At 42.3% G+C, this 27,668-nt stretch overlaps 1 protein-coding gene across 1 annotated transcript in view; it reads left to right on the plus strand.

Annotated features, from left to right (window-relative positions):
* Positions 1-27,668, plus strand: part of anks1ab (ankyrin repeat and sterile alpha motif domain containing 1Ab) — a 62,406-nt gene that overhangs the window by 23,362 nt on the left and 11,376 nt on the right. The window contains exons 3-11 of the mRNA XM_080773239.1: positions 1,511-1,626; positions 6,151-6,249; positions 13,155-13,301; positions 19,551-19,658; positions 23,380-23,550; positions 24,713-24,850; positions 25,668-25,739; positions 25,854-25,937; positions 26,241-26,378. Of these exons, the coding sequence (XP_080629365.1) occupies positions 1,511-1,626; positions 6,151-6,249; positions 13,155-13,301; positions 19,551-19,658; positions 23,380-23,550; positions 24,713-24,850; positions 25,668-25,739; positions 25,854-25,937; positions 26,241-26,378 (1,073 nt within the window). The remainder of the gene's footprint in view (positions 1-1,510; positions 1,627-6,150; positions 6,250-13,154; positions 13,302-19,550; positions 19,659-23,379; positions 23,551-24,712; positions 24,851-25,667; positions 25,740-25,853; positions 25,938-26,240; positions 26,379-27,668) is intronic.

A 27,668-nucleotide genomic window follows, 5' to 3' on the forward strand; every position in this document is an offset into this window, starting at 1 on the left:
GGAGGGGGCGTAGTGTGCGAGCCAGGAGCAGCCGCTGTGACCGTGTCTGCCCCTGCCTGCGTGTCTGAGACAGGCAGGGGATGCAGCAAACCTCTGCCTTGAGCAGCATAGGGGCTTGTGGTGCTGTCCGTACCCCACCGCAGGAGGAGAACCGGGTGGGCTAGAACAGGGCTGATCGCCCCTAGAAATAGTGCCGGCGGAACCCGCTCCACGTTCCAGTGGGCACCCTCCGCTTCAGAATCAAAAGGCTTATACCTGCCATCCGCTGTCGGATCGAGCGTGGATTTTACAGCTCTGTAGAAACGATAAGGACGTTCTCTGGCTGAGCAGAGCAGCAGTCAAAGCAAGCCAGCCTCCTGGTGAGAGTGAATGCTGGGCAACACCGGCAGTGCTGGCAACACCAAGGACAACTGAGCCGCTTTCTGACGGCTTACCTGGAGCCTTATCAAGGAATCTTTCATTGGATTTCATTGCAAAATCAGGAGTTTGGAATCAACAACAACGCTGGAAATCCTCAGTCAACCTTTGTTCTTTTCTCTTTTTCTTGATGTAGGATTTACAATATCTCTGTCTGCCTGAGCATATATTCCTCATCATTCTGGAGTGCAAAGAACAAAACAGAAAAGGGGTGTAAGCATACGTGTGTTCCACGAGTACCTCCACAGTACAATAGAATGCTGCTACCTTCATTCTATGAGACGTGTTCCTAGCTCTCAAAGAGGTTGACCAATGAAGCCATGGGACTCAGCCAGAGCTTTACAAGTATGTGTGGTGAAAACCCTGACCAATTTAAATTTGGGGATAGTGACATATTTCTAAATCTAACCCTAAAGGTGTAAAACTAAATTATGGAGATGATTTAAGCCGAGTATGTGGGATTTAGGAAAATGTGGGATTTTGTTGTAGTACTAACTAGTTTCCATTTTGTCTTGGCCTGAAAGTTATTTCCTCTCTTTTGACTTGTAGTGATACTCTATTGTTATATACAGTATACACATATTTATATATATTTTCCCCCCTTTTGGACAAGCTATACCCGTTTGGTTTTTTTTTTCACTCGCTCATCTGCTCACTAAAGAAATGTTTAGTGAGCCCTGTTTGTTGGAAGATGCCACAATGGCTCGGTCCAACGTGTAACTAACACTACCCAGCTTCAGATGGGCTTCCTTTTCCTCCACCCTCACCTGACACCATCAAGCACTAACAGAGTCTTATAGAGATTAAGCCTAGTCGTATCACCCAGACCCCCCACCCCCTACTCCCACACCCCACCCCGCGCAGGGCTCGAACCGGGGCCGACCTGCGATCACCTCCTACCCTCCTTCCCCGCTGTGTCTTTTTGAGTTAGACCCTGGACCCTTGTCTCCCTCTCACTCCGCCTGGTGCTGCCGCACTTGGCCCTGCCCCTGCTGGCCGAGGATGATGTGGCAATGCCATGTGTCGTCCTCGGAGTGCCGCTGCTACCGGCTGAACGGCTTCTCCCTGCTGAAGCGCTTCCCTCTCTCGGCAGATGGGGCCTGCGGTAAAGCCCTGGACCAGCCAGTGGGGGAGTGGCTGGAGCATGTGGGGCTGCCGCAGTACGAGAGCAAGTTCCTGCTCAACGGCTTTGACGACCTGCGATTCATGGTGAGTCACGTGCAGTGCAAACTATCAACCTCTTGTCGGAGTCTGTCTGCTCCAGTTCACAACACTCCCTATGGTCCTGCCTACCTGCTTCTCTCTCTCTCTCTCTCTCTCTCTCTCACTCGGGCACTTGACTCTAGTGGCCTTGCCATTCTCTTCTCTCCTCACCTCACCCTCTTGCAGTGCATGACCCCATGCATAAAGATTTATGGCCCTACTATGAATCCCCGGTAAAGTATATGAGCTGTCACCAATGGTAAGACAAATCACGACCAAAACCTATTAACTTTTCCCAGCATCCTCCCCATGCCATCTCATTTACTGTACAGCCCCACAGCCCCCACCCGGCCCACCCCTCGCCTTCCTTCAGCAAATCCTCTGATTTATGCGGCTTCTGGCCTGGACCTTTGTGTAGATCCAGGCGGATCGCCTGGCCGCACAATCCCTGAGCCTCGCTCAATCTGTACACATACAGCACTGTGCTTTATTCTAAATATGCTTCTTGCATACAGTGTGGTTAAACTCAATCTCACTAAACCAGTTCTGCTCTGTTACACACACACACACACACACACACACACACACACACACACGCACGCATGCACGCACGCACGCACCACATCACATCACATCACATCACATCACATGCCTGGGAGATGCAATAACTGTAGCATGTGCAATAACACTAACACAGCATGCAATAATACTCATATAGCCGTTAACCACTTTAACCCTGGCGTCCCAATTTCGGCAAGTCATTAACGGTGAGAGAATTAACAAACAAAAAAGGAATCTGATCTATGCGCTTGTAGTAGAGCTTGTGAGCTTGTAGATTGGCTATTTTATAATAGTTTATAGTTGTTTTGTGGTTGAGTGGTGTTAGTTTGCCCGTTAACATTTGAGCACATAGAAAAGGATATTGATTATTATATTTGACTTATTCTTTATATTTTGTTACAGGGGTTATGTTATGGTACAGTTGTTAAGTAATGTATGCAAAGCTCTACTGGCTGCCCTCATCTGATGGTATCATGAAATTGGACAAATCCATGTTTCTGGAAAGCAGTGACACATTTCATACGAAGTGCACTGCATTTTTTAAAGGTTCTGTCAAATTACGTATTGATGAGTTCATTTAACTTCTGCAGTCCGACTAAGAGCGATATCATGTTCCCCCTAGCATACAGCTCTAGGACACTTGATCTGTAACATTTGGAAATGACTGCACAAAACACCTACAGTATTACTCTTTAAAAAAAGGCTGGTAGTACATTATGAGTAACCAGGCCAGCCCCAGACCATGGTGTAGCATTACAGCAGTGCTAAGGGCCAATGAGATGCATCTGCTTGCCACAAGTGGAAGTTCGTCAAGGGGAGATAATATCAGGAATTGCTCTTACAAAGAATGTCTGAATGTCATCTTTTTATAATGAATAAGGTCGCGTTGACAATCAATAACAGCTGATCTGTGGATTTAAAACCGTGCTATCACTGAACATGAGCATACACTGTATAGCGGTTAATAAGGACAGAACAGCTTTTTCGGTATCTCTGCATTATGGGCGGAGCGGAACTCTTCATTGTGATAGAGTGTTTCGGGACATAATGTGATGAGGAACATGGGTCATTAAGCATTCTGATGTTCACTCTCATGCCTTGACTAATGTGTCTCCTGGACTTGAAGCATCGAGGAGATAAATCGTTTGCCTCGTAGGACAAATTACCCAAGGATATTTACAGGGGTGTGGAGAGTTTACAAACGAGGGAAAAGGTCAGAGGAGAAGGCAGTGATTGTTTCTGATGCCCTTTCACAATTTCACCCGTCAGTGAAGACACCAGCATATACAGCATGAATGAAGTGGACAGATGAGCTATGGGAAGTATTAGTGGAATACAATACAATGTAGACCAGACAGGATAGCAGAATATGAGCTGAGATGTTCACAAATTAATTAATTCAGATTGTTAGAATTGTTATCATTGAGTGAGTGTAATATAATAATATAAGTGATGAAACCACATGTACACATGCATGCACGCACGCACGCACGCCTGCACGCACGCACGCACGCACGCCTGCACGCACACACACGCACACACACACACACACACACACACACACACACACACACACACACACACACACACACACACACACACACGTGCACGCATAATAAAACACAGCTGGACAGCCAGGCCTTGGCCAACCCCTTACACAGAACGTTGGTAGCGAGATTCTGCTCCAGTTCATAACAGAAAGTTTCTCAAAGTACGTGCGCCCCCAGAGAAAGCTAGAGTGCAGGAACATCCATTCTGCAGCGTGCTCTGCATATTGATTGCCCTGGGATGGGATGTAACTTTTGAGAGATCATACATTATAGACAACTGTGTGCCCGTAATTTTAACAAGATGATTATCATTTTGTGATCCTTTCATGCAACCAGAAATGGGACGCCCATGGCTATTACTAGATAGGGGAGAGAGAGAACCTCTTTAAAACCTGAATATGCTGATCATTGTCACGGCAATAACACCACCAATGCAAGCTAATACCACTTTCGTTACTAATATAAAGGGCCTAAATATGGACATGCGTGACCTCACAGCGGTGACGGCACGCAGATCAGCGTCGTTAATGGTTTCTGTCGTGTGTGATGGATGACCAGAGCTTGATCAGTGAGAGAGGCACGGAAGGAGAGAGCAAGGGACAGTGTAGTGAGAGAGAGAGAGAGAGAAAGAGAGCAAGGAGGAGGGAGGAGGGGGAGAGGGGAATGGGGGGGAAGGGAAGGAGGGAGAGTGATAGAGGGACCATTTCACCCACGCCATAACCCACCCAACGCCCATTAATGTTATCATTGCAATAACCCAAGCTAGGCAAGTTGATAAACTTGGCGGCACAAGGCTTGTCCTCTATTGTATAAAGTCATGGTGTGTGTGAGTTTGTACAGTATACTGTGTTTACTCTGGACACTCTGGGGGGAGAGAGAGCCAATTTTCCTACACAATAACTCTGGGTAACACCTGAACACTGATTGAGGCATGGCTGATTTACTATACATACAACATACTGTACGACATACATACATACATACATACATTTCAGAAGTTTTAGCAGTTTTTAAGGACCCACTTTTAGGCCAGTGCACCAGAGCAAGCTCTTGCCTTTTTTTAAACCCTACCCATTTTAACCAAATACATACAGATACAGTATATTGTGTGTGTGCGTGCGTGCGTGCGTGCGTGCGTGCGTGCGTGCGACTTTTCCAAACTGTAATTCATGAATGCATCAATGCTTACGACAAGCATGTACGTACATTAAAATGAGCGACTTAGAGTTACTACAGCATCTGCCAGTCATACCAAGTCAAAATCAAAACTAGCACAGCGCGTAAGCGATGCGAGAACTGAACCACACATTCCCATCACATGGTCAAAAGGCAGTATGAATAATAAGTCCATCGTCTCTCCCAGTCCCAGGGCACCATGCAGCCGACTCTAAACTCTCATTAATAAAAGTAGTGAATCTATTTTTGGCTCCATCTCTTACATCAGACCTCCTTGCTTCCTATTTTGATCCTTATTCCAGCGATCAGCGTGTAATCTTACAGTCCCCAACTGCGCCACGCTAAAGGCTCTCCAAACTCACAGCTGCATTGTGCTCTGAAAGCCACCATCAGGAGCAGATTGATTAAAGACTACAGCATGTTTTAACATTCTTGGCAAGGGAGAATCAATCTGCAGCACAACCCACTGGGAGAAAACGCTTAGCTCCACATTTTCAAGGCCTTCCTTGAAGCTTCATTCCTCCCTATAAACTTGAACAGGATGACAACGCAAGCAGAGCTCTGAATATGAACAGTGATGAGGGGCAAAAATTAAGTGACAATGATTTCAGTCATAAATAATTTTAGGGGAAACATTACGGCCTATATTTAGGCTTCCGCTATAAACTGCAGTGCTGAATGTGGGGGTTGTGTGTTAATTACTGTAACTCATGGATCATTTCATTTATGTATCGCTAATGTAACAGAGCAGTTCAGGGCCACTGTAGACATGGCTGCAGTTGCATGAGGCCAGATTGATTACTTACTTTTGGCAAGGACAATTGATTTGACTTCCAAAGTCCTTCCACCACGCAACGCCGGCTTGTGTATGTGTATGAGTAAATCTCTATTTGTGTATGCGTATACACTGCATATACACCGTGTATATGGATGCAAGCCATTGTGTTTGAGTTATAGTCATTGTACTATACTAATATGTTCTTGTTTGATTACTGTATGTCTATCTATTGTCTATATGTGTGTGTGCGTGTGCATGTGCGTGTGTGTGTGTGTGTGTGTGTGTGTGTGTGTGTGTGTGTGTGTGTGTGTGTGTGTGTGTTTGTGTGCGTGTGCGTGCGTGCGTGTGCGTGCGTGTCTGTCAATCCTTGTGTGTCTGTACATGTGTTTGTGTGTCTACGCATATCTATGTGTGTGTTTTCTGTCTCTGTTTGTGTGTGTCTGTGTGATGTGATCTCACAAATAGGGAAGTAACGTGATGGAGGACCAGGATCTCAGAGACATGGGGATCACTGACCCAGGACACAGGAAGAAGATCCTCCATGCAGCACGCGGCTTGCCCAAGGTATTTATTCACCATCAACCCAGCAGGGTTCTCACACATTTTTATTTTAAGCACCATTAATGCACTGAGCTCACCTGTGCATGGGCGTGTTGGTCTACTCTTAACATTATGTCAAAATGCAAGCCCCTCGGGGCACAGGTCTCCACCATGCAGGTCAGGTTGTGGCCTCCTGGTGGCGCTGTAAGTCAATGTGAAAAGGGTGCCATTTCTTCTTACAATGGCAATTGGATGATTTGAGGCATTTTGTTCCAAAAATGTGTTTTGCAAAACTCCACCTGTTGGTGGCGCTATAACAGGCCAATGAGGCACTTTTAGAAATGTCTTTAGTCTGGAGTCATGGGGTAGCAGAGTTTCAATGTATAAAGTCCTATTAAACCTTTTAGATATTGAATTTTATTTTCTGACTTCTGGACTATTTCAAGAAAAGCCAATTCACTGAAGTTTGTACCAGAGCTAGCTACTAGCCAATTTCAGTTCTATGGGCAAGTTTAGTGTGTGCCATGCCAAAACCATAGATTCTATAAATGAGTGAAAGTACCTTTTACTTATACCTGCCTGTCTGTTTGATGCTTAACAGCTGTCGGTTTAAAGTGACATCAGTCATTGGAGGAGTATAGGCTACTTGGAAGTTGAGACCGTGACATACAGCTGGCAGGCACATACTCAAAAGAGGCATTTTCAACCAGTGATTGAAAAGTTCTATAGCTCCAATTTTCATTTTATATAAAACAGATCGCACAAATGTCACCATTGTGAATAAAAGATAATTAAAAAAAAATACTGTATGTATAAACCAATTCCAAGACAGCCACTATCATAGCCCCCATTTGCCCTTTGAGCACCAACAGGTGTTCACATGCACCACACAGACACAATGATGGAGGGAAGTGAGGCTCCTCCTCACTGCATACCTCTTTTATGCAGTCAATGGGCTAAACAACGATATGTTAACTTCTGATCCTATCCATACCAGTGTTATTGTGCTATTTTAGCAGAGGTGGGGGAGCGTACCTCAGGGCATGCTGACTGTTCACCCACCATGCGCAACCACCTACTGAGAAACACTGTTCGCGATGCTGAAAGGTAGAAGTTACCAGTCACTTATGTGTTTGAAACATGGGATGAGCAGATGACAGTTCACGAAGGGGTACAAGTCCAGGTGGAACTTTTCTCCTCACCACAGTCTGACTAGTCCCTAAAAGCTGTAACTGTAGCTGCGCACAGAAGGCTGGACTTCTCACGTATAGAATTCTGCTGCTCCTTATAACACCTGTTGTGTCATTTTTCCACTCCCGTCAGAATCTAACTGTGCTCACATTGAAGAGAGAACGGACCCCCCGTGTCCGTGACCGGCGTCCCTCCTGTCACTGTCCCCCATCAGTGCCATCACTCCTGGTCACTGTCCCCCGGCAACAGATCACTGTATGTCCCCGGCTGTCTCTCTTCAATGTGAGCACCGGTGGGGAGTGGAAAAATGACACCGTAACTCTTATATGACTTGTTTTGTACGGAACGTTTGAATGAAGTAGTGGCAAATATACAGTGTGATGAACTATTGAACCCCCTTTATGTCTGTTTGTTGGTTAAACAATTATTGAACCAAAATTATTAAAGGCGCTTCTGACAAAACCTAACTCTGTTGGATCCTCAAACTGCCTGCTAAACCAGTTACTCCACCAGGGGTTTGATCCCAGCTCAGTGTATACTGTAAGTAGCATAGCATGACTGACTTGGGTGTGGCAAGCCATGTGGTAAGGACCTGGAAATTCTTTCTAGTGTTATTAATTAGGTTGTTAAAATGCAGTTGTTTAATGGCCATTGTCTAACAGAGAAACGGACCCAAATGTGCCCTCTACTGCAGGGATTTTAGCCTCAAGTGTTTAATGTGCCAGGTTTCGCTTTCAGCGAATGATAATAAAACATCAATAAAGCTAATGCTGCATTATGATGATTAGTGCATATTCTGCATAAACTGGCTGTGGGTCTCTGTAGTAGGCCATTTCAGCACATCATACACAAGGCCCAAGACAGTTTAAATTAAGGACATTTGTTTTTTGTCTGCTTGAGTCATCAAATTTGGCTTTTGCAATACGTGAGAGTGCTTTCAAATTATTCCAGACTGCTGCGACTGTGTGACCTTACCACCCAGCATGTTATGAGACCTTCTGGTGTAGCTGATGCTAACTATCTTTGATTCTGTGGGGATCGGCTGTATAATGTATGTATCCATGAGCATGAAGGACTGGAAGTGATTAACCCCGGCAACGTATGCATCTTTACAGTCTATGGTATGCATGCAGTTTTTTGCGCATTTCTCTTTCTCCGGCAACATGGTTAGTAATTTCAGCAGCACTGTATCTTGAATGAAGAGCATGTCCAAAGTCCACACGATTTAGCTGTGGAGTATCGTCAGAGTATCGTCTGTCTTTCTTGTCGAGAAGGTAGGCTGACCTGAAGACAGCAGTCTTGCCTGTAGGCAGGACTCATTCATAAATAGTCTCCTTGCTTTGCTCCTTTGCTGTGTCCATAATTTAATAATAACTTGACAAGGGTGCAGGTTCTGTGGACAGGATGGAAGTGGCACCGCCATCTGAAGGGCATAATAAAACCATTCCATTTGATTACCTTCCTTGAACTGTCTAAAAAATATCCTCTGCAGCAGCAGCAGCAGCAGCACTGACCTTATAGTATATGTAGGCCAAGAACAGTGGCGAGGATTCTAAAACTGGGTGACTTCAGTTCACAAAATACATAGCTAGCAATTATTCTTTTGCATACTTTGTGCGCATACACAATATAGACACAAATAAAACATATTTTGGACTGCCCATAGATCCGAAGTCCCGTTAGTCCGAACATGCAATAAGGTTGGCGAACATGCATTATTATTAAGGTTGGTGAACATGCATTAAGGTTGGCGAACATGTGCTGCTCCCGTGCTTGAGATGGGCCACATTAAGTCAGTCTGCCCTGGACAGCATGGACCTTTGTAGTCATCAGTAACATTAGTCAGCTCATTGGATTGTTGTAGTTTACTAGTTTTATTCATGAATTGTAATATCTGCGTCGACACATTCACAATACAAAGATACAAAACAACGCACATTATCTGTTGATCAACATGCTCGCTCTGATGTCTCATTCATCCGACGATTAAGAAATAATATATGAAGGAAAATATAAAGCTTGGGCTGATAATAACTTGCTTTCCCCCCATTACAAGCAGGAATTGTGTGAAAGGCAGGTGAGTGGAAATGGTTATTCAACACATTGTGCGTCGCTTTGGCTTCTATTGAAAAGGAATATAGCCTGTAGCTTTGTAGCTGCCAGTGTGAACGCTACATAATGATTGAGTTAGTTTAGAGTCTAAGGTAGAAACTAAAGCAATCAATGTGCATTTGGATAGGCATTCCTGCATGCGTGTGTATGTAGTCAGTGTATATATACACACATTGGTTTCGGGGGTCACAACTCATGAGACATGGCCACAGCATTTTCCGTTGAGAACCCCTGATCTAGGGCTTTAAATGGACAATAACATATATCCAGTGAAAGAATGGAGCTAGGAAACTGATGTTTAAAATGAACTCAAGAGTTTTATTTAACATATTCTGAACAAAAGGCAGGGAAACAAAATGGTGAGTGCCAAATCTAAATACCATGAAACCAAAACTACCATCAGTTTAAAAATGTAAATAACTTCTCTATAGACAACCTAACCTAATGTGTCTAACAGAAAATAACGTGATAATGTGATGCAAATGTACAGGGTACCCGGGCGGTCTTACCTAGTTTCCCTGATAGAAACAATAATTAAATATTGAATAGAAGGCTGAGACACAAAACAGGCCTGAATTTGACACAAAGCCCAACCAGCACTTTCTCTGTCTGACACGGTGGAAGGCAGAGGGGCTGATTGCAAGTACACAGCTGAATTTATTGGAATGGAAATTATGGAATGGAGATGAGCAATGTTTATTCACTGATGAGCTGGAACTGGGATTTTAGGACAGCAGGAGGAACTCAGTAGAGGGAGGAGAGAAACACAGAATGCAGTGCATGCTCCAAGGCCCATTTACACGGGCAGACAAATCTAGCCTGAATCAGATCTGTGCCACAGATCGGCTGTCATCACTTTTGTTGTACAAATAAAATATCTTCCACAACAAGTAGAGCATAATGTTAGTTCTGGCAGGACACAATAGTCAAGCTTACTTCTGAGCATCAGATGATTCCTAACTCAGCTGATGCTCGGCTCTCAGCCTGTCATTAGCCATTCACATTATGGAGCACTCAGTCATAACTGCTTCATCTAGCCTATTTCTGCCACAGCGTATACGCACGCTTACCCGCAAGCTCTTAGTAAACCCTCCTCCACCCCAGCTCCTCCTTCTCATGTCCGTCTGATACTTATCATGCATTGTCTGATGTCATTGTTGCTGCCGCTCTGTTCTGTAGTGTGTGTGTGTGGGGAGGGGTCTCTGCTTGCGGCATTCATGCCTATGACGACATCCCATGTGTGTGTATGGAAGGGCAGAGATCCCACAACAGAGCCGTGCTGCCAAAACATAATGAATGCTTGAATAGTCATTCATTTTTTTATTCAAATGGAACTATTATTTTCAAAGACATTTGAACTATTTAATCATTTTTCATGCGCGAGAGGACAACTGCATGCAGAAATGCCACGATGCGTAGGAACCCCGCAACCTCTGCCCTAGATGTAAAGAAAACAGTGACACTTGGTGATGAAAACCAACCACTATTTTCGTGCTCGGACACAGGGACACAGCCAGAGACACACAAAGCTCTGAATAGGAGTGGTTGCACTCAAAAAACATAGGCGGAATGTGCATACTACATTAATCTCACATGAGGCTCTTGAATGTTTCAACAGCACACACGTACTATCACACTTGGGAGTAGAATTAGAAATGGCCTAGCTAAGGCTTGAGAACTCAGCCATGCATGTAGCTAATGTAAATATAATCACTGATTGAGAGTTGCTCGGTAGCTGCTGACAGCGACATAAGCTGCTGCCTTCAGTGGGACAGCCTCAGAAGGAATAGTGCACTAATTAACAGTACACAAGTTTGAATAATCTCTTCAACTCTGTTTACCAAACAATCTGGAACATCTCCCCAACTCCCTTGTGCACCTTGAGGTGCACAGTATTTAACAAATCTATTGCTGTCATCTGAATATAATAGGTCATTGGCCAGATGCAGTGTGCCATATACACTTGAAGATTGTAGATCAGCTATTGACCATTTGCAGACCACGGCCATCAGAGTTAGGAAACACTCGTTTTCAGTAAAGCTATGTCCTGCTGCCTCCTGCATTATGTGCAAAACAGGTGGTACGCAGGGAAGTTGAGTGATATCCAACGAGCACTTAAGCTTTTCGTACAGCTGCAATGTTGGCGAGTTTGACGTTGTGTAATACAATCAGAATTCTGTTTGGATGAATGGGCTGCCAATGGGCAGTGCACCTTGTTAGCACCTTGCCATTAACTTATATGGTTATATGATTACGACGCACCGCCATTCCGACTACGTGGCTTTTGCATACAGTTAGGGTTAGAATAGCGGACTTCGGAATGCCGCTGTGTAACCATCAGCTAGGCCATTTGTAAATTGTGTTTGAGACAAGAAAAAAAAAAGTCCTGATAAAACAACCTGGTCAACACCAATAATGTTATTTCAGTGGCCGATGCCGATCAGCAACACTCATCTAAAAACAACTGCAGAGTGCAGACAGGGAAGCGCCATAGAAGACAAGGCAGCACTACACCATTGAAAAATTCCATATTTAGAGAATTGATTAGGCCTTAACAGTAATAATGTGAAACAAGAACTCTCATAACTAAAAACAATAGAACTGCCCTGTGTCACAGTGGCAGAATGACTGAACCCAAAATGCAGAGCAGAGTAGTTTCAAACTGTTTTATTATTAAAGAAGCAGCCTAGCTTACAAACACAGCAGCAAGGCAAGCACAAGCAAATAACTCAGGGAATCCAAAGGGCTAAACTATTCAAAAGTACAAAGCAAAATCCAAAAAGGCTAAACAAAACACAAGGCAAAACACAGGAAGTCCAAAGAACCTTACAGAACGAGAATATTCCAGGTACAGGAGAAATCACAGGAAACATCCAAGTAGAGCACCAGACAATGGCATATGTTCTGACAGTGTGAGTGTGGAATGAGTCTAGTCTTATAGTGAGCAGGTTGATTGTGGAAGTGTTTGTTTTGTGGGCATGGCCCTGCTGGGCTGGGGATGGAGTGGGAACAGGTGTGTGACAATGACTGAGGGTAGGAATGGAGAGTGGGAGTGGCTGACAGGGAGACTGCAGACCATGACACCCTGGCTGGTAGTTCTCTCCCACAAACAAATATCCCCAGTTCCCCAGACGTTATCCTTTTAGCCTAAATGTCTGTACATCGTGCTGTTTCTGACTAGTATTCAATCAATCACTCAATCAATCAACAAGTTATGAACCTGTGTATAGTATACCAGTGCACTTGCTCAATGCTCTAAAGCTGTGATAAAGATAGGCCAAAGAAAAGGAAATCGACATACATTTGACCAATATTGATAAATCATTACCGATTCATCAATATCGGACGCTTTTCTCTTTTGTTAGTCTGTAAAGAGTAAAAAAATACCTATCTGATTAAAACACCACAGGCAGAATTTTCATAGTCCGTATCATTCGAAAAATAATTGACTGATGCTGATTATATTTAATATATATATATATATATATATATATATATATTTAAAAAAAAAAAATATATATATATATATATATATATATATATATATATCGGTGCCAATGTCCACCAGTATATGGTTGAAGTTGTGAACACGTCATACTTCCCTCTCATCATCTCTCTCTTTCTAGGTGAAAGCGCTGGGTTGTGACGGCAGCACCTCTCTGGCCTCCTGGCTGGATGGCTTGGGTCTTCATGAGTACCTGCCCAACTTCCTCTCCAGTGGATACCGCACGCTGGAATGTGTCAAAAACCTGTGGGAGCTGGAGATTGTTAACGTAAGGGTTAATTACTGTAACTGATAAACCTGTGGGAGCTGGAGATTGTTAACGTAAGGGATACTGTAACTGATCCACTCTTACTTTACTTTCAGTCAATTTAATTGTGACACTGTTAAAGGCCAGATTTGTGTGCACTTAGTTGACCCTAGCTCATATACAGGGCAATTTTCAATGAATGAGCAAGCAGGGACTCAGTTGTCTCGCTCAAGGGCACTTAAGGATATGTGGTGTGGAGTGTGGTCGTTAGCAGCGAACACATTAGCTGTCTTACACCTTCCAGCTATGTGATTGTCCACTCACCAAGTAGTCTCTTGAGGCAGATAATTTTCAAATGCTTCCGCCTAAAGCTAGATTCATAATTCATGGTGCAATGGTGTTGCACGCAGAGAATAGCCAAACTGCAAGCTCACAATGTGCCATGGACGTGACCCGTTGTGAGCTGGTAGGTCTGCTATTCTCGCCTGTTCTAAATTAGGCTTAACAGTATCTACTTCTGAAGTGCTGCATATGTTTAAAAATAGCCCCACTTCCGTTTCGCCTTTGCAGTCATGCAAACAAGTACTGTAAATGAAAATAGTCAAAGCCTAGCTGTCTAGTTTAAAGCCTTGCAGAAGTGGAATTACAAAAATATATTTTAAAATAATGAAATGACAAAGAGATGACAGCTTCCTTCCTGGTTATAACGTTTGCAGATTCTCTGTAGCAGTCAAAGATTGTGGAAGAGTTGTCTGGCTTGAGACTACTCACCCAGAGGCCAGACCGACATTGTTTTTTGTATTTATTAGTGCATTAAAATTTCCCATCAACTTGAGGTCCTAACGAAGCCCTTTTTTCACTAAAACAAAATATTGATTCATAATTAATTTATTAGTGCATTACAATTACAACAAAAAGTATTTTTTTCTCAGAAACCATCGGAGCTACAGTTACAACACTTGGAGGGGAGATTCATAATAATTATTAAAATTAATCAGGAATGGTGGCGCTATAACAGCCCACTTTACATTTCGCCTTATAACTTGAACCGTAGGTCATAAAATCAAAATGTCACGCCCATTTGCGTCAGGATAGACTTTCCGCCATTTTGACTTTTCTTCAAAACACACTTTTTGGTCTTCCACCTACAGCTTTTGTGCAAATCTCACAAAAACGGTAAACATGATCTCTTGACCTATCTGATTAAAACACCACAGGCAGAATTTTCATAGTCCGTATGTTCGACTGTAATCGGCGTCCAAAGTTACTGGGAGGGGCCTGTTTTACAAAACATTACACAGGATAACAGGCATCTGCGAGAGTCTTAATCAGATTGTAATGCTGAAATTAAAAAAAGCCTAATAAAAGCATTAGTAACACCAACATTAGTTGCTTATTGCTAATTGCTTAGAACATAAATTGATGATTGCTGACAGGTGATATGTAAATTACTAAGTAAGCTGTTGACTACTATTAGGCAATGTGCAATTTACTCATTACTTGCAGCTTAATAGCAGGCAATTAGAAAGCAATTTGTGGAGACATTTTAAGCCAGTTGAAAAGATAATGTGGGCACTGGTGTGAGGACATGTGTGCGTGTACTTGGCTGTGTGTGACGAGGGATTACTACTTTAGACAGTCTTGATATTTTCCAGTGAATGATTGTCCAGTCAGTGTTCAATTAGTCACACAACATTGACCATTTACTCCACTTTCTTGGCAGAATGGTCTCTTTAGATTATATTTTCCAGCTGTAGGAGTAGCATAATCAGACACAAGCAAGTATGCAGGGTGTCACACACCTAGTGTACGGGTTGAAAAATTGCCCAAAACTGGAAAATTACTAAAAGAAATCACCAGACAGAGATGACATGGTTTCTTTATACACTTTGATACACAGAGTGCAGTGATCAAAATTAAGAACAAAAGTATCTAAAATAAGTGTCACATATTACTCAACAAAATATCCACATAATAATATAAACATAATAATTTGTACTCAATTTCCCACTTTACACAAATCCAATGTTGGTATGTTCCCTATACAGGAGCCAACAATCACTCATCGTTCAACAATCAACAATAACACACTATATGAAGTCAAATAAATATCACTCTGCAACATAAAGAATAATTCAAACTTGAACCCTGTTTGTGTGAAACATTCCTGTTATAAGTTACAGGTTGTTAAATACAGTCAGTGGCAGGGTGAACCATATAAGGCTAGATGGCTCATCTTGCTGACAGTACAGTATGTTCTATGGCAGCTCAAACAAAAATAGTCATAACTCGCTCAAGTCTTGATGGATTTACAAACGGGTTGGTTTATTACAAATGTTATCAACGTGGCTATGTGGACGTCTCTGACGTTTATAACAAACCAAACTGTTTGAAAATCGGTTGAAAATTGAGCAAGTTATGGTTATTTAAAAAGTACATGCCCTAGGCGTCTATCTATTCCACGTCCGAGCATAGACATGGTAACGCCCCGCCTGCCTCTGATTGGCCTACAGACACTGCCGGCGTTACCAGACTTTGAGGTGGATAGCTATATGCTGGATAGTCTGCCGCGAGGTTACTCCGTGGTGGGAAATAAATAAATACATACATACATACCGGTACATAAATAATACACGATACACGATATAAATATATATTTTTTTGGATAATAGTATTAGTTTACTATAATTAGATTAATACACGATAATCAACAATTCAAGTAAAACAGCACGGGTGAGCCATCTAGGCTTTCTTATATGGGGTGAACTGCCACACAGGGAGCATAACTAAAGTTAAAGTGTCCAAATGAATCGTCTGAGGTGCAACTAACTTGCTAACGTTGCCACTGCCACCATCTCTGTATAGCATCTCAAATTAGTATAACATTTATAATAGAACACATTATTAGCTGTGTCCCAATTCAGGGTCTGCTTATTACCCTCTTGCAGTCTTGGAAGAGTCTTGGAAGGACTTCTGGTACCCTTGGCTCGAGGTCTATGTTTTTTTTTTAATGGGTTAGATGCCTGAAATAACGTCTGTGGTTAACATAAGCTGGTGAATTTTCACATTTGGTTCAAAGACATAAAATACATCAGTGAATGTCCCAGTCGTTAATTCTGAAGCTTTTACATCTCTTTAAAAAAAAGACGTGGTGAAATGAAGTCGCTAAATGAGGCCGCAGAGGTAGTCGGGGACATTAAGTCATCACACTGTAGTGATGGTGACGTTGCGTCTTAGTGTGTTTATAAAGGGCTGTTCATTTGTGAAGTTTATCTTGCTGAACAAGTATCATTAACTTTTATTTGCCACAGAGTTTATGTTTGGCACAAAACGTCCTCTTTCTGCCTGCAATCCCATGATATCTCTAAACTAGTGTAGTGCTCTATAAATAAAATAAGTGCCAACCTGTAAAGTCTGATTTATACTTTGTTGCGTGCGGTGCCGTGTCATGCACCGAAAATAGCCCATACAAACTCGCAATGTGTTGCAGCATGAGTCATGACGTGCTGTGAGCTTGTAGATCTGCTATTTATATGATAGAGTATAAATTAAGCGTTGGTGCTTGTGTAAGGGTGGAGGCCAATAGTCTGCAGTAACAGCAGCAGCAAGAAAACAGAAAGCAAATATTTTATCTCATATTTAAACTTGTTAATATACTTCGCTATATTACAGATTACCAAAACGCTCCGTAGGCCTACAGCCCCATGTCTGACTCACAGAATGCTCTGTATAACGGCCCGGCTTGGTGAGAACAGTCGGTAGCTTACCAGAATGCTCTGTATAACGGCCCGGCTTGGTGAGAACAGTCGGTAGCTTACCAGAATGCTCTGTATAACGGCCCGGCTTGGTGAGAACAGTCGGTAGCTTACCAGAATGCTCTGTATAACGGCCCGGCTTGGTGAGAATAGTCAGTAGCTTACCAGAATGCTCTGTATAACGGCCCGGCTTGGTGAGAACAGTCAGTAGCTTACCAGCGAGGTAAAATGAAGCCCCTTACATAAAGTTGGTTCGAGAACAAACTACATCTCCTGAGATCAGATTCTAAAAATGTCTTCTACATCCTGACAGTTTTCTGAAAAAGCCATGGTTCTTCGATTTAAAGAAAATAGCAGACCTACAAGCTCGTAGCGCGCCACTCGGTGTCACGCTATGAGCTTGTAGATCTGCTATTTTTCAATAGCTAAAGCATAACATAATGCTAACACCAAAAGGGGTTCCCACCCAAAATGGGTTAAGTTAGTCAAAAACAGTTAAAACGACGAAGACGCCAGATTTGTGGGCCTAAATGTTCAGAGGTCGCCGAATTTGACCGGGTCCGACACCGACTACCACGACTAGGTTGTTGTACCGCGTGCTTGTATACTAGTAGTAGTATTACAGTGTCACACAAAAGTAGCAAAAACATCCGGACTACACAAGCTCAGAACACACGTATCGCGATGCATTGTAAGATTGCAGATTGGGTATTTTTGCATGCGATTTGTGCAACTGTGGGTTTTATTATTATTTTAAGTATCGTGCCACAATTTTCGTATTTTTCCAGTACTTCATTAGACACCCTGGAGTCGTTTTTATGTGCAATGGTGTATTAACTTTGTATTTAGGGTTTCTTCCTGGAGGCTGAACCATTGACAGACAAACGGGCCAATGAAATAAACCGTAATATAGTGACATGACACCATCAGCCCCTCCCCTAACCACTCCACCTTTATCATACAACTACAGCTGTGGGTGCAGCTTCAGTTCAGGTGGTCACCCATCACCACCCACCAGGTAAACCAGGCATACTTAATGAACTGGTGGGCGTGTCCACATAAAAGCATGATTTTAACAAATACTTGTGCACACTTTTTGGAAAATGTTCTTCCTCCTTATATTAATACCTGATGATCATGTTTTAATAATACCTACACTGGATCCATTGGAACACAGGTTTTCCATTTTGTGTAAAGATACAGTTTTGGACATACAAGGTTCCAAGTGACGATATGAGCAATGTGAAAAATGGTGTGCAGCTCAGTGTGATGCAGTGTAGTAGCAGCGTTGGTATTAATGGGTTATTACAGCAGGCTGCACAGTCATTCACAGAAAACTGCCTGTGAGCATCCAGAACTCTTTACTGTCCCAACACACAGCAGTGTGCCGCATCAAAATGATCTATGAGGTGATTTTCTTTCTCAAATCATCCGGAGGTTCTTTATTGTTATTTAAGTCTTCTCTCATTTCACACACTGTAGGCTAAAGATCCCTGCATGCACACTGCTGCGTTTTTCGGATTTGTAGCAGCGTCGGTTTTCCGAAAAACGCGTCCAGTCTCCTTGTCCTCTCTCTGGAATCTGTGAGAAGAACGATGCTGGCAACAGCTATATAAAAAATTGGCCTTTCATTTTTCCTCTTTTCTTAACCTGAAGCCTATAAAGTAAGAATGTATTGTAAAAAAACAATGACATTTCAAATGTACAGTGACTCCCAAACCATTTCGAATAATCAAGAAGCATATTTTTAAATAATTTGTGAATATTTTGCATAAACCAACAAATACTAAATTATGATTTGTGTTACATGAAACTACTACTACTACTAATCTACAAGTGCACTTGTGAGTGTCTTGTGAGCTTGCAGATCTGCTATTTTCGCATAATAAACTAAATTCAAAATGATTAAGAAAGTCTATTATTTATTATTAAAATTGATTCATCATTGATTATTATTTTATATACCGTAATTGATTAGTTTGATTAACTGTTCTAATTAAAGCCATATACAGTAGTGTTAGATGTACAGTAATATTGAGCTGCTAAGGAGGCACTGGGTGTTTATATGAAAACAGTAAATTAAAAACAGCTCAAAACAACGTACAAAAAATATAATGAAACAGGTCGTTGACATACTACGTCCTAGTATATGCATACCATTAACACATCACAGCCGTATTTGCATATAGTGCCTGTTATCTTGTCCATAAATCAGCCAGTCCTTTACTGTTATCTCAGCACTATATCACAAAGCGCTACAGTGAATTATAGCATCCCGAGAAGACAGGGCTGTGAGCTTGCTGTGAAACAGACTGAGGCTGAATTATTCAGCAGAGTCATTTCTGTTTGCTCGTGGAGGCATGCCAGGTTGTGTGCCACGGCACAGACTGTGTGTCGGGTGTATTTTGGATCATGTATTTGTATTAGTTCAGTCTCTATAAATGACGTTGCATAAGAAATTGATGTGGCTGAATAGTCCAGCTAATGTTAGTGCCCCGTTGTGCTTGTGCTCCAGGTTATTAAGATCAGTGCTCTGGGACACAGGAGGAGGATCATTGCCTCATTAGCGGAAAGGCCCTATGAAGAGGCACCAACCAAGTCCAACCGTCTCTCCAATATGATGGTAAGAAGTGGTAGTGAGTTAATATACAATATAATATACAGGGTGACAATAACAAAGTACATTTATGAGTACTGTACATTATTTTAGTATCTGTACTTTACTTGAGTATTTGCATATTTAATACTTATGACAATCACCCCACTACATTTCAAAGACAACTATTGTACTTCTTCTGACTCCACTACATTTCCAGGAAGGGAAAAAAAAGTAGGCTATACATTAGGTTGTGAACTTGTAGAATTGCTATTTTGCCAAATGTTGGTTCCAGAAATCCAGAATAGAAAAAGGTTCTGAGAACTTTATCTGAATCAATCTTAGCTATAGTGTACAGTATGCTAACAAATCCAGAACCAAATACGATCCAAATATGTTTCAAGACAAGGCACAGTTTACTAAGTAATGTAGACTAAAAGAGCCATTAGATTAATATGGTATTGGGTTAGGGCTGTTCTTCCTAGTCTCCATATTAAAGATACAGTACATTTGAAAATGTAGTGGGCATACTGGTGCGGAAGAGGTGTCAGTACTGTGATGCTTAGTTTACAGTATAATATACAATAATTATCCCTCTCCAACCCATTCTTGTCCAATAGACACGTTAGCAGAGAGGAGACAGGGCAAGCTCCCCTATGGATTTCTCCATATACATAATCGATCATTTCAGTAGCAAGAGCATCAAAATATCTTCTAAATCTAGTCAACCAGGCCTGCAGTAGGCTATGCACTGGACAAATGTGCATGACATTATTTCAATAAACTAGAAATACAAGGAAATGACAGAGGGAGAAACAGTATATTAGTATTATTGCCATCACCTGGGTGGGACAGTCGTGTAACTTTCTTGACGTTAAGCTGTGTATGTGTTCAACAACACAGCCATGCAAAATAACATTGACAGCTATGAGACCAACGAAAGCTTGTCCTGCATAGCAATGGTTAAATTCTCAAATTTTAGGCCAATTTCTCATTATCTAAAGCTCTCGTTTTTAATTTTACATGGCATCCATGAACAATTTCAATCCGGTTTCAAACTAGGCCGCAAGACAGAAACGGCTCTACTCAAGGTCTTTAATGACCAAATGTTTACCTCGGACTCTGGGCAACCAGCAGCCCTGGTACTCCTTGACTTATCACAGGTATCACTTTAGCATGGTTTATCATACCTGTAGAGGCATTCGACATCCAAACCTCTAACTCCACATGGTGAGGGCCCTGGGGTGTTTTGACTCGTACTCCATCCAACAGAAAAAAGGTGCAGAGAGGATTTGTAGTTCAACTGAAGACTCTTTATTATCTCCAAATATATCTCCAAACAAAACATGAAATAATAAGTGAGTAAGCGGTCAAAAACTGTATGCCTTCCTGGCCTCACCAAACATTTTCTATTGTTCCCAAAATGCATGTCAAGTGACCTTAAACAAGCAACGGTGCTTCCTGGCTCCCAGTGAACCTTTCAAAATAAAAGTTACAAATAACTGTTCCACAATCACTGCAGGGGAGCTTTTACTTTGAAGGGGAGAAATTATACAGGAAGTGCACTAAATTGACATGACATACCTAATCCAAATGAACAAATAATGAAAACATAAAACTGGCTCCAACAATACCTATCTGATAGGAGTTTCTTGGGCCAATTAGGCCAATTCTCCTCTCCTGCCACCATTGGGGTGTGAATGTGGGAAGTGAAGACGCTGGCCTCGACTGTTTGCCGCTTCACCTCCGAATAAATGAACCATTTTAAAGCGCTTTGAGCACTTGGAAAAGCGCTATAAAAATGCAATTCATTATAAAAATGCAATTCATTCCAACTCCTTGCAAAGGTCAAACCATATCTTCCCCCAAAACAGTTAGAAAATGCAATCCACGCTTTTATTTCTTCTAGGCTCTATATTGCAATTCGCTCTATATTGGCATCGAACAGTCGTCAATTAGACGACTGCAATTGGTCCAGAACGCCGCTGCTCGCCTATTGACTGGCACTAAAAAGAACATATAACCCCCGTACTGGCCTCCCTTCACTGGCTCCCGGTTCATTTTAGAATCGATTTTAAAGTTCTCTTATTTGCTACTCATTCCGCGCTTTATAGTCTATAATTACATGTTACATTGACTGCCGGTGTTTACAGTTACCTTTGAGGCATCAAAGGTAACTGTAAACATGATGAAAATCCGGCTGAAAATAGTCCGAACGTTTGTTTTTGCGCAGACACAAAAGCCACTTACGCGATCCCACTCATAGACAAAGAGCAAAGCGAGCTAAGACTGTCCATACCACCTCGTTCACTTTGCATTGGACTCAGATTCCCAGAAGCCCTTGCAAGCCAGTTATATGCCGATTTCCGGTTACGTCATCATAACGCGAATTAAACACATAAAACAAATAGCGGGTTTAGCGTATTATGCAGGGAAAGACAATGGAATAAATGTTGTGTATGGGGGGTTATGCAGTCAATGTATTAAATGATTAAATGGACTGGCCCCCCGGGCCCCCAGTATCTCTCCGAGCTCGTGAACCCTTTACCCCAGCTAGAGCTCTGAGATCTGCTGATCAGCTACTGCTGGTCGACCTAACTACTAAAAAAAGTAACAGGGGCGCACACGCTTTTGCGGCAGCCCTTCTATATTACAGCAGATCTGCCTAGTCTATAAATGTCTTTAAGCCTCAGCTCAAGACTAATTTAGTTCTTCTGGCTTTTAATCCCATTTGAGACTTTGAGTCCACATAATCAAAGTCAAAGTCGTACGATTAGTCACACACGTTACCGCAGTGAAATTTGTTCTCCGCATTTGACCTCTTGGAGCGGGAATCATTAGTTGATTTGACCCCCAATCCAACCCATTGATGCTGAGTGCCAAGCAGGGAGGCATTGGGTCCCATTTTTACAGTCTTTGGTATGACCCGGCCGGGGATCGAACCCCCGACCTACCAGTTTCAGGGCGGACAGGGGACACTCTAACCACAAGGCCACTGTCTGTTTTATTTTAGCTTTCTTTGTTTTTTATCTTTCATGCTTATGCTTCCTGTGGTCATGTCAACATTCCTCATATTGTGTTGTTTTTTGCTTGTATATTGTGTTTCTTGCTTGTTCTGTTTTGCCTCTGATCTGTACAGCACTTTGGTCAATCTTGGTTGTTTTAAACGTGCTTTATAAATAAAGTGTGATTTGATTTGATAATCACAACTGGAAATAATGCTCTGGTAGTGTTGGTGCCATGTTCTATCCACAAACCTATAGGACCTATAAGACATTATAACATAATTGTGTGTTAATGTTTGCATCAGAAATCACTTTGTGACAGCAGGTACAGTGTTAAACAGTGGATATCACATTCTGGAATTCTCAACAGTCAAGCTGATTTATCCGACAAAAGAGAGCAGTGAATCTCCACTGAGAATGTCCTATTGTTAAGGATTAATTCTGGATGTTGACTAGGGAATAACCAGTATTGTGTGTGCGCACGTGCGTGTGTGCGTGCATGTGTACTGTGGCAACCCAGGGGAGAATAGGCAAGATACACAATAAAATAAGAGATACCTATTCATACAGTATATTTGCGTAGGCATAATAAAATAACCTAAAACATTTGAGGACAATAAAATAAAGACAATAAAATCCGGGACAAATTTCTGTGCTTCTTGTGGCGTGTATATGGCGTATTCTGTGTGCGTGCACGGCTGCGCGTGCGTGTGCGTGTGTGTGTGTGTGTGTGTGTCTGACAGTTCCACGACCTCCTGTCCCAGAACCCGTCACCTCTTGGCCAGATGGACCCGTACACCAGCAGGTCCATGGACATGCTGCTTCCTCCCAGCGAGTCTGGTCGCAGGAGGAGAGGACTGGACCAAGACGCTACGGCATCTCTGCGCTCCTACAGCGAGAGACCACGCTCAGTAGTCAGTCTCCTGGCCCCTCTGTTCAGTGTGGTTTAACCACTAGATATTAGATACTTAGTAAACTGGACATGAGTTGCCGCTGTTTAAGCCAAAGTGCAGTATCTGCAGGAAAATAAATTGGCTGACATTGGGTTTAAAAGTGTTTCAACTGGTCAGCCAAATGAGATATCGGCAAATAAGTGATATATATATTTCAGTAATTGTTCTTGAGGTAATTGTTTATCCCCCAAAATCATGAAGGCTTAACCTTTGGGATACACAAATAAGTCGGTGTGTCCAAAAACGTAGTTACTGCACTTTGGCTTTGTAGGGCAGTGTACATGGTGTGCTCTTTTTTCCCCTCTGCACCAAATGTCTTTGCCAAAAATAGCCGATCTACAAGCTCACATGCTGTGAGCTTGTAGATCTGCTATTTGGGCCCAGAATCGTGTACACTCTCTGCGAGTTACAAATGGTAAATGAATAAATTAAGACTGAGGATTTCATAGTGTAAATTAAAAAGTAAGTCCCAGTTTAGTCAGAATTGAAACTGCTAAAAGTAGCCAATACAGATGTAGATGCTACATACCGAGTACTACTACAGCTGTACTACAGATAATATGTAGTACAGCATATTTGCTTGGCTAGCAGGCTGAAAGTAGAAGCCAGAGAAAAACGAATTAGATGAAGATGAGAGTTCAGCTTCATTTGGTACAAGCCATTGGGATCGGTTGTGGTTCTGCATGTGGTTCTGCATGACTGCACCTGTCAACGTCCATGTCATTGTCCATGGCTCACTGAAGCTCTGCATGTCATCCGGTGTCAAAATGAATGTTAGTTGCAGAGAGAATAAACAGCACCTGTTGTAGCATCTTTGATCTTTTGATCATCCCGTGTTAACCTGAAAGCAGTTTGTACCTAGCCTGGGATCCAGACTGCTTGCTACTCCTCTGCGTTTACTTTTTTCTCACGTCGCTTCACAGTAGTAACGCAGTGAGAAATACACGAACGTAGCAAATCAGGATGGATGCCAGGCTAGTTTGTACCATGTATTGTACTCAACCTGAGTGACCTACTGTAAGAAATACAAGCATACAAGTATTCAGGCCACATGTTTCAGTTAGCTGCTGAGTTACCAGTTCCTTCTTTTTGAGAATGTCCACCATCCCAATCGTCCCTACAGGATAGACAGAGTGATCGACAACGAGACTCTCGGTTAAACCTCCGGCCGCCGAGCCAATCTGCTACCTATGCCACGGTGTCTGCCTGGCACCACCAGCCTGAAAAACTGATCCTGGACTCCTGCGGGTATGAGGCAACTGTAAGTCACCGCCATGGATTAAAATTCTCAGTCGCCAAGACTGATTTCCGTCATTTGGATTCCATAGAAGCCAGCATACACATGTCTTCTAAATTTGCATATTACATCATATAATCCTAGGCATTTTCCATTGTTCCTCATTCCCCCATACCCTTAATCTTTATGTTCGGTCTTAAAAATTGTCCATTTAATTTCAACCATTTGTCCTCCATTTGTTCTTCCTGCAGTCTCAAACGGTGTGTCAATTTCCCCATTAGATATATTTAATGAATCAACTCTTCCCATTGTTCCTGTGTTGGAGGTTCCATCTGTCCCCATTTCCTTGTGCCTTCTTTCCTGCTGCCAATAAAATGTTTACCAGATATCTATCCTCTCCTTGTATCTTTCCCTCCATCACGTTTCTTAAATACAAAACTTTGTATTGGTACCGTACCTCATATCCCAATATCTGATCATGTATCATTTTCCAAAAACCATCCATTTTGGGACATTTCCAAAACACATGAGTGATCCACATTTACATCTCCACATCCTCTCCAACATTGTATCTGTTTCTTTCACTGTTTACTCTTAATTCTTGGTGTTGCATAGATCTGCATAGATTTTTCCAAGAGATATGATATTTCATTTTGCTTTATTCCATGCACCCCCATGCATTATCTCCACTCTTGAATGGTGGCGTTGTGTGTAGCTCGAGAATTATAATTTTTCACTTGGAAAGCCTTATGTTTTCAATATGTAAAATCATAAATCCTTCTATTTACACCTTTTGGTGTGCTCTCTTGTGTGCTTAATGTGACTGCTGTCTCTCTTCTAGTACCTAGGATCAATGATAATCAGGGATCTACGAGGGATTGAGTCCACTCAAGATGCTTGTGCTAAAATTAGGGTAGGTCTGCCTGATTCCGTATAGTGTAACGTCATCATGTAATGTGAATGAACCTTCGTGTGTCAATGGATAGCTGCTGTCCTCTCATGCTTTCATTGGTTCTGTTTACAATAGAAATCTAAGGATGCCAGAAAGGGTCCTGTTGTCATTCTATCCATCACTTATAGAGGCGTCAAGTTCATTGATGCAGCCACTAAGGTATGTGTGTGTAATGTGTATATGTCCATGTATACACGTGTGTACACCGCACGCACGCACGCAAGCATGCACACACGCACGCAGCCACGCACGCGCGCACACACACACACACACACACACACACACACATCTTCCTCTTTCTCCTCCTCTGCGTACTGCTCTCCTCTCTATCGATCTCTTGAAGCCAAACATTCTAGCAGTTTAAAGACTCTCCATTAGCAGTACATTTCCAGCTGTCCCTCACCTTCTTTCCTTCCCTCCTCTCCCCTCTTATACCCACTGTTGCCGGCCTCCTATCATCAGACCATCGTGGCAGAGCACGAGATCAGGAACATCTCGTGTGCGGCCCAAGATCCAGATGACCTCTGCACCTTTGCCTATATTACCAAGGATCTGAAGAGTGGACACCAGTTCTGTCATGTATTCAGCACTGTGGAAGTGGTGAGTGATGCACCCACGCAGCAGGGGCACAAACATCTATAGAGTAGTATACATAAAAAGATCACTTTAAAATGCAAAGAAATATACCAATAATTCTCCACAGAGACTGCCAACACATCTAAATAGATAAAATAAACATGAAGATAAAGTACTGACTGCAAAACAGCAAATGTGAAACTGGATATCTACATGGGCTTGCCCACTTCCAACCCATGCTAGTTAGCCCACATTAGTGCTGCCAACGAATATTCTATATCCGAATATAGATTCGAATCAAAAAAAATAATTAATAACCGAATATATAAAATTAAGGTTCGAATTAAAAATAATAAAAAATATTTATTTATTTATTATTATTATTAGTTTTCGGTGCCATGGGTAAGCGTTGTGACTTGTGAGCTTGTAGATTAGTTATATTTGCCACGCGACACGCCAACAACGGCATACATTGAAGAATAAATCATTTCCTAAACACAGACTATACAGCGCAGCGCAGCGCAGTTCTGATTGGCTGCCTCGTCTCCAGCCGTGTTGCCTCAGAATTCTTTAGGGTCACTAATTTGAGCATAACAGCGGAGCGCAGGCGCTAGCCAGCCATAAAGTTTCATAACGTCGGCACTCGGCAGCAGACCCACAGTCCACAGATAATAATAATGCAGCAGAATTAACACTGCCTCCGTGCCTCGTTTTGATAAGGCTGTGTGGTAGGATTGCTCATTTAAGAAAAATGTTTTACTGGAGAAGGGAGAATGTATGCGTTCCGTTCCATCTCAGTTTTCAGCAACACCAATGCGCGGAGAGAGAGAGTTGCGCCAGCAATGCGATCTTAAATGTTATGTCTCAGGTTGTATTGGTGTAAATATAATTATTTAAAAATCCGATTGGCTCGAATTAAAATCCGAAATCCGAATGGCTCGAATTGTTCGAATCCACGTGGGTTTTTAAAACGAATATCCGAATCCAATTTTTGGACAATTACGGCAGCCCTAGCCCACATGTAGACCATGTGGGACCTACATGGGCTTGCCCACTTCCAACAGGAAAGAATATAGAATAATTAAACATAAAGGCTTTCTACATTAAATGACTAACGATGTGGGGTTTTGAAGCTGTTCTTCATGGGTTTGTGATTTCCAGGGAGAGCTAACCAGGCTACGGAATTATTTGAAGTCGCTTTCTTGACGTTGTCAAAAGTGGATTGAGCAAATAATATAATTGACTCATTGGGAGATCTAAAAGTCAGAGGTCCTTTGATAAATGACTGTGAGCTTCAGTGCTTGACTGTTTCCT

This window comes from Protomyctophum bolini (genome assembly GCF_963924005.1).
Source record: "Protomyctophum bolini genome assembly, chromosome: 2".
Lineage (NCBI taxonomy): Eukaryota > Metazoa > Chordata > Actinopteri > Myctophiformes > Myctophidae > Protomyctophum > Protomyctophum bolini.